Raw genomic sequence first — 8,565 nt, forward strand, 5'->3', positions numbered from 1 at the left:
GACTCTAGTTCTATGAGATTGATGACTCCGACAAGCTCACCAGCATCACGATGGCACCAAGAAGTATAGGAGAAGGCCTGCAAATATCAGTTGTTTAGGGCTTGAAGACTTCCTAGCTTTGTTGTCACCATCCGTGCCAAGGTCGAGTCTACCTAGAACAGACTTAGAAAGAGCCTCGGTACCTAATTTCTACATCCATTAATGCCTTCTATGAAGGACTTGATTGCAGTGAGGGTGACCTTGCATGATAGCTCTCCAATGCATTGAATTTTTCCATAGCTCGACAAGCTCTCTTCTCAAACTAGCCAACATAGAATTGGATGAATTTCAATTATTTCTTCATCGAGAAATTCTTTGTGCACCACGCGTAGTGATTGGATCACGCACGGGGCCAGAGATGAGCACGAAAAAAAAAAAAAAATTTTCATGGCCCCATACGTGATCCAATCACCGTGCATGATTTTTTGCATTGCGTGCGGTGCACAAAGAATTTTGCTTTCTCCATCATAGCCACCCAGAGTAGCCACTTTGGCCCAATCCTTCTCCACCATTAGCTTGCCTCTGAAGAACCCCAGTTTGGCCTCTTCCTTGGCCATCCTCTCCATGGCCTTTCGCAAAGCCAACTAGAGTACTTCTATGCATTGTTGAAGACATCTTTTCCCTAGAGAATCCATGAAAAGGTTGTCTTGCAAGGAGAAAAATGAAAATTAGATGGAGGATGAATCTCCTTAGAGGACAAGGAGGAAAAGCTGTAGACTGCCACCAAGAAAATTTGAAAATGATTTTGTGAGCTGGTTCTGTAGGAGTCTCTCAATGAAATAGAAAATACACTTAGAATCTCTCAAGACATGCCAATTTGTACAGATCTTTTTTCTTCTTTTCATAGAATTCTTGATAGCTTGTATCAATCTAACCAGTCGCCCCTCCATTTGGATCAGTAGATGCATGTCACATCCACCCCACTCCAAATAGTCAATGTCACCATGGGAGATAAAGCATTAGGATTCATTTTCAAGAGACCACTGCTCAAGAATTAATGCCCTCCTTCAAAGTGGCATGAACTCGAACAAGATAGTTACTTCCTTCACTTGAATCAAGGGAGGTACTTCGGACTCGAAAGTGGGGAGGGGGGGCAGTGATGTGGCAATAAATGACTATGGTGATGTAGCACAATCAGATTTATCTAGCTCATAGTCTACGTAGTGACCCAGGTATATTCAGAAATTTTTCAGGCATTCTAGTTGAGACCTCCTAACTGACTTGAAAGTTACGATGAGTAGACTAAAGATAGTTATCTCGGGTGAAAATCTCTTAGTTCAGCCCGATGATCTATAAGCTCGACAACCAACTAGAGTTGAGCAAAACCCTCTTATGATGGGGGTAGGTCGACCCCTTCATCTAGATGCACATGAAGGCTTAGCATTTCCGTCATGTGCCAGGTGGATACGACACATCCCTAGGCTATTACACCACATTAGCAAATTATTATAGTATGATCCTAAGTTTATTGCGATACAGTGCGTAGAAAATTCAAGATCTTATCTATAAATCAACTCAGAAATCCTCCTTAAAAAGGTAGAATCTTTCAAACACTAAAGCATCTGTTTCACTAAGCTCTTTATTTTCTTTACCTACTTCTTCTTCCCATCAAAATATCCTGCATCAAAGGCCCCACTAAAGCCAATCCGGTGAACTCTCTGATCTTATTTGCTATCTTGCAGATCCATGGAAGTTGCCCAAGTCATCGATCCGGAATTGACAGCAGCCCTTCCCATGAAAAATATATTCTAGCTCAGTCGAAGTGTAATGCAACATGTCAGTTTGCGTTTCATGCACGATCACGATGATCGGGATGGTATCTTGGTTGGAGTCATGACCACATGATCAGTAAAAAGCTAAACTGCGGTGGGTTCTACTGGATAAAGTAATGCGGCTTGAGCAATACCTTTTCCTTTTCTATGACTAAACAAACACTAGGAATGATCGAGTGTAGGAAGAGCACTACCCCAGGTACGTGTGCACCTTGTCGTTAAATAGTTCAAATATGGTGTTACTATCGGATGGTAGAAGAGGTCTTCAATCAGAAACAAGGTTTGTTTTCTCGTCCTTATCCTGAAAATAATAATCCTATTTAACGCTATTTGTGGTTGCAAAGTAGGTTAACTAGCCTAGAGGAAATAGGTTATACCTTTAGTCCTAGCCAATTTTTGTCAAGAATAAATTATGTCAGTTATGAAAAAGGAAATTATACTTCTCAATTTATACCCACCAAAAAGACTACTTTTCTGGTCTTCGATGGGTTAAATTGAAATAAATGAAGTAAAAGAATTTTATTCACTTCCACTATTCCATCTTTTCGACAGCTAATTGTAGAGCCTACTTTGGTAGTAAGATAAGCTATTTGGGGATAACCGGTTATTAACCGTGACAGGTTTCATCGACAACAAAAGAAGGAAAAAAAAAAAAGACAGGTACAGCAAATATTAGTATTGAGTGGGACAAGCAGGGATAATATAAATTTTGCATTTAGAATAGTTATTTGTTCCCCATTTAATCATTTCCTTATCAAAGTACAGTTACATGTGCGTTTTATTTTTTGGCTGAAAGATGTATAACTTGCCTTTTTTGGAATTTTTTTAGTGAAAGGGTTTTGGATATTTTTACTAATCAAAGGGAACGAGAAAATGAGGAGAGAGTAGTTCTAGGTACTCGCCACAAGGACCACCGATCCTCGCTTATCCTGGATTTGACTGAACTGGTAGGGGATAAGGTGTGACATTTGTACCGGGGATAAGGTGGGATAACCCCTGGGTTATCCGACCTCGTATCCGCTTTCCATTGCAGTTATACTATTTGCTCACACGTGCATGTAAGCCCATGTGCCGACGTGACAATATGCAACAGCTTACTTCACAACTTTATGCGGGCACTGCGGGCATAGTCTTTTTTTGTAGAATATATAAGAAAAAAAAAAGCAGCAGTTTACCTCCCTTACAAAGAATAAAAGCATGTTGATATCAGAATTTTTTTAAAAAAGATAGATTTAAAATACCAAGCCAAACCTATGATTATAAAAAAAAAAAAGAAAAAGAAAAAGAAAAAGATACCAAATGAAAAGAATTATTCAAGAACAAAAAAGAAAAAAAATAATCAAAAATAATAGGCAGATATATAAAGGGAAGCTGACCTTATCTTTAAAAAGGTCCTTGTTAAAAATATCCTTCAAGGACCAGGAGAATATTAAGCTCAGCAAGCTCTTATCCTCATCACTCTTCTTATCGCCTTTACCTTTTTCCTTGTGTACTTCATCATCACTCTCAAAGTCGCTCATCCTTCTCCTCCTTGTGGCAAATTAGACACGGATAAGATTAATATAGATCAGAGAGATGGAGTCATAAGCTGAAGAAGAAAGGAAGAAAATGCGATCCATTTAGATGAAACTATCCATCATTTAGTTTTAAAACCCCAAATTAAATGTGAGGACTTCCGATGCATGCAGAGAGTTCCATAATTAATGTGATCTAATTACAACTATCACTCATCACAAGACATCTCCCCATTCAAATGCATGCAGAGATTTCATAATTAATGTGATCTAATTATAACTATCACTTATCACAAGACATCTCCCCAAACTGATGTAGTTATGACTAATGTAGATGGACAGATACCGGGATATGGAGCGGATCTGTTCCTGATTCCCAAAGAAAATTATGAGGGAAACCAGTGGTCACGAGTACGTAGGGCGAGGGGTTGGCGGCCCCTTGGTTGCCCAGAAAAATAAAAAATAAAAATAAAAAGTATTTGGCACTTGTGATGCAGGTGAGAGTAGATTTTGGATAATTTCGAACCAATTTTGTTGGATCTTACATTTACCTAATTTAAAATATATATATATTTATTTATTTATTTTCTATGAAATATTTTTTTCTCTATTTGAGAGTTTTTTTTTTTTTTTTTTAGAGGAGGAGAGGGTGCTTGTGATTAGCTCCCAACTAGAAGATCCGGATCAAATCATTATGTGTAGATGGAAGCTATCCATTCATCTTGTCACGATATCTATCAAATATATGATAAGCTTTTCGATATTTGAATTATAGTTGAGTTTTTTTGAAAACTCTTTTTATTTTGAAACATGTAGGACGTTCAAAATCTTAATGTGTTCTGAATCAAAGATTTTTTGTATTTAAATTACATAATTTTTAAATTTTATACATTTTGGAATACATGAAATGGTTTAAAAGTTCATTCATGACTTTTTGGATTGTTGTGTACGTTGTGGCACAACCCCGAGCACATATAACTATCCCATTTATTCTATTGAATTACTTTACTCTCCCGCCATTACTTAGAAGAGAAGGAATTTTTAATAGCACTGGAATTCCTAATCTTGTCCTTCACTTTCTTCCTCTTCCCTCACACAGTAGAGATCTTTTGGTAATTTTAGTACTTTCCCTCCAGGGACAGATGCCACGGCCACCTCATCACTTCATGGTAAAGTTTGTCATAGTAAATTTATTCCTTATAAAGTTTTTGTGGGATGCGCTTAAGCATCCATGAGTCATTAATGGAAGCTTTGATTAAAGATTTTCTAATAGAACCTAACTGCATTGTTGTTTTCAAGCGGAACGTGGTGAGAATGCACGTGAAAGTCAATGATCAACCAGATAAGTAATGTTTAACAAGACTCAGTAAGTAGTTGTATGCATGAGAGTCCATGGCTCATAGTTTCTAGTAAGGAATAACAGCCTGATAGATTAAGAATTCTTATGGTATTTATATATTTTAAGACTCATGTATCTAAAACATTATGATGCGTCAAGCTTCATCTGAAAATTTTGAGGGAAACTATGCAAGGCATTTTTATGTGTATGATCCCACGGTATCAGCCCCAACACTATATTTGGGTTGGCAATGCTTAACTCGTTTGATCTATTTAACTTAATTGAACTTATTATAGATTTGCTAGAATTATTTGTTTAACAAAATGGTTCGACATATTATAAGTCTATTTGAATTATTTGTTTAATAAAATTGTTTAGTTCATATCTAGATTTTAGACGTGTTTAATTAATAAATAGATATGGTTTTAGTTGATAAATTTTTGACCTATCATATACTCGACCCAATCTATATCTGGTCCGATCCGCCCCAATTGCCACTTTTGCACTATATATTCTTCTTGCTTCAAGGTTTTTGATTGCAATAAATAACATTGGTGATACCAAGAGGGCTTTCATTGGGAAAGATTTTAGCTTGCAATGTGGTAGGTTCCTTTCTCAATTAAAAGTATGCTTTGTAAGTTGAAATCATAAGATGACTTGGAATCAAGGATTCAAGAATCTTCCTAATGTCTTCGCTAGACAAGTGGTGGTAGAAGTATTTTTGCAATAAAGGCTCAAAGTGGAAGGCTTTCATTTCTTAAATCAATTACAACATACAAGAAAATGCTGATCTTTTCCCTCGAGCTTTTTCTTTGCGCAAAGAAGCGTTGAAAACCAAGGAGAGTGGATTATCTTAATTTATGGCTAATTGGACGAACAAATTTTTGGGAGGATAGATGGCTTATTGACTTCCTCTTTTGTGATTCATTCCAAATAGTGTACCAGCAGTTGGTGATACTGCTCATAGATCTACTTCAGAGGCTTCTCAAATCTGGTTGATTGACGGTGACTTCTAGTTGTTTCATATCTCTAAGGAGGTCGACAGAGATGGAGATCTTTAAAGAATTTTAACTCTAATGTATGCTTTGAATTTGATCCATCCCTAGCTAGGTTAGCGTTTTCCTCTAATTCGCAGCAGACAGTATCTTTCTGAAATTCAAAAATGTGTGGCTGCAAGACTTTTGGTTAACATTGCATGTTTTTGGTATTCAAGTGATGCATAGGCATACCTATTCATTATATGCACAAGTCTCAATACAACCATTCTGGCTTCGTAAAACTACAAAGAATTAATTTCTACTTGCTGCGAATCACACAATATTATGGTGGCCAACAATGACATAATAACAAACGAAGAATTAATTTTGTTGATTGTGACATACCTGAAATTTATTGAGCACTTGGAGCACGAACAAGATATATCTTCAACAAGCGTAGAAAGAAGTTCTCGCATTTACTCTTCTACTTACGCGAGAATATAAAAGCCTCTCTCTAAAGTTTTCGTGCTTTTCTTTTTTATATTTTTCTTAGAGACCAAGGAAACCAAAGGAGAAGTAAAGTAGGAGACGTAGCAAATGCTTTGGAAGAAGACTTGACCAATCCATAATTCTCGTACCAATGCTTTGGCAAAGCTAATTTATTTCTTCGGTTGGCTAAAGCCGCGTGGTCGGTTTTGGTCGCTTCGTCCTGCGGTCATCCGGGTGAGACCCACCACATCACTAAATTTCGCAATCCCTTTCACGTTTAGACTTTCATGCGTCAAGAAGGACAACATCAACTGCATGGAATCAGGGCTTTGGTGTGGATGCTTGTCTCAAGGTTTGAAATAATACGTTCTATTATAGTGTTATAATGTCTTTAGGGACAAGTTTAGATGAATAGACGATCGTGATAGAAAGAGACTGTAGCAATATGAACCATAGAAATAATCCATAACAACTGCTAGGCAAATGGCATAAAAATTTTACAAAATTATTGAAGCTGGCAAAGAGTCCGTGGTACAAGGACCAATGGGTCTACTTTGACCTCAGGGCCAATGAGCCTTGAGAATATATGAAGGCAAGTATGAGGATTGGTGGATTTGCTTGAATCTCACGAGCCAATAGGTCTGAAGAATATATGGGGACTAATATGGGGGGCCAATGGGCCTACTCGAACCTTAAAATCTAATAGACCTTGGGGATACAAGAGGATGAGTATAGAAGCCAGATGACGTGCTCAAACCTCAGGGTCTAATGGGTCTTGAGAATACATAAGGGTAAGTATAAGGGGCAACAAACTTTTTACATCTCAGAGGCCAACAGGCCTTAAGAATGCATGAGGGCAAGTATAAGGGCTAGCGGGTCTCCTTGCATCTTGTAGGCCAATGGGTCTTAAGAATACATGAAGATGAGTATAGATACTAGCAAGCCTGTTCGAATCTTGGGATTCAATAAACCTTAAGAATACATGATGACAAATATAAAGGCCAGTGGGCCTACTTGCACCTAAGGGGCTAATGGGCTTTCAGCTGGCATACACTTTGGATAATCAGGTGGAGCGTGCCTCCTAAGTTGTGCTAGAATTTTTATATATAAAATTTTTTGAGGTTATTGGTTCACACAGGCTAATACGACCTGTAGCATCTTTTCCTTTGGCGGAAGAAATTTGGAAACATTATTCTATTAATGGTCCATGCTAAAAAGTATAAAATTTTAAGAATTTAAATCTTATTGATGGTGCATCCTAGCATTGTTGAACTTCGAACTTCTTAAGCTTGGTCATTAGTTGTGGATACATTTTACCTGTAACGCAGCTTAATCATCTACTCGTTAAAGCTGATGAGCCGTGCTCCTTGCTGCAAATCTTTAGAAGACAGTGACTATCACCCCAACATGAGGCTAATTACGGTCTTGCCTCTCGGGTTCATTTGTCCCAACTAGGATTTTTGTAGTCATTAATGTACCAACCAAGGTACCTTCGCTGAAGGAGTGTTTAAATTTCATCTTTCAGTTGAAGGAATCTCAATGTTGTGCCCTTAGTCTTTGTGAAACTAGCAATACTTGCCCATCTCTTATTTCTTCATGGAGGTTCACAGCTTCTGAGGTCACCGTAATTAGCTTTGGTCATAAATCTCTATCATAATCTAGGTTCCTAGCACATTGAGAGAGACACCTCTCGGACCTCCATAGTAGGCTCCAGGGTCATACAATGCTCCTCTCTTCTCAATTGCACTTTTTTTTTGGCTCCTTATTTACGTGATCCTTATACTTGCAGCTTATCTTTCTCACTACCTCTTTCTAAGTAGCAGTGGCTTCTCTAGCATTAATATATTTGTCTACTCAAGTTAGGAGCTTGGATAGATGCTTAAGGGGTTTCTTCTCCAAGGAAAAGCTAAAAAGTGAGCTTTTCAGCCCACTCATCACTATAGCTACTGCGATGAGATAGTCCAGCTCATCCACCTTTAGTGCCTCTGCATCGAGTCCACTGATGTAGCTTCAAAAGGACTCATCTTTCCTCTGCTTGATGGTGAACAAGCTAGTTGAAGCTTTCCTTCCTCTCTCGCTACTGACAAAGTAACTAGTGATCAAGCTTATAGAAAGAGTAGATCGAGCTTAGTCAAAGGCTTGAGTACCAAAGCCATGCCACCTTCCTAAGCATGGTCAAAAAGTTGCAACACATCACAACCTCTAAAGCCCCTTGCAACTTTGAAGCTATCAAGATATCTAACAAATTAATGGTATTGTTATAGAGTTCAAATGGAGGTACCTCGAACTCCCTTGGTAAAGATTTGTCTAAGATTTCTTTAGTGAAGGAGGTGTTGGGTATAAAACAACCCCAGTCAAAGTTCGTAAGAGGCCAACCCTCCTAGGACTCTTCCGGCTTCCGACCTTGTGCGGCGTCTTTCTGAACTCCCCCGACT

General features: G+C 38.1%; 1 protein-coding gene across 1 annotated transcript in view; it reads right to left on the reverse strand.

Annotated features, from left to right (window-relative positions):
• Positions 1 to 6,132, reverse strand: part of LOC105035897 (helicase sen1) — a 60,211-nt gene extending 54,079 nt beyond the window's left edge. Inside the window, exons 1-2 of the mRNA XM_073256157.1 lie at positions 6,047 to 6,132; positions 3,188 to 3,341 (exon numbers count right to left, since the gene is read on the reverse strand). Of these exons, the coding sequence (XP_073112258.1) occupies positions 3,188 to 3,341; positions 6,047 to 6,117 (225 nt within the window). The 5' untranslated portion in view covers positions 6,118 to 6,132. The remainder of the gene's footprint in view (positions 1 to 3,187; positions 3,342 to 6,046) is intronic.
• Positions 6,133 to 8,565: the final 2,433 nt, after the last annotated feature.

Source organism: Elaeis guineensis, chromosome 4, assembly GCF_000442705.2.
Source record: "Elaeis guineensis isolate ETL-2024a chromosome 4, EG11, whole genome shotgun sequence".
Taxonomy (NCBI): domain Eukaryota; kingdom Viridiplantae; phylum Streptophyta; class Magnoliopsida; order Arecales; family Arecaceae; genus Elaeis; species Elaeis guineensis.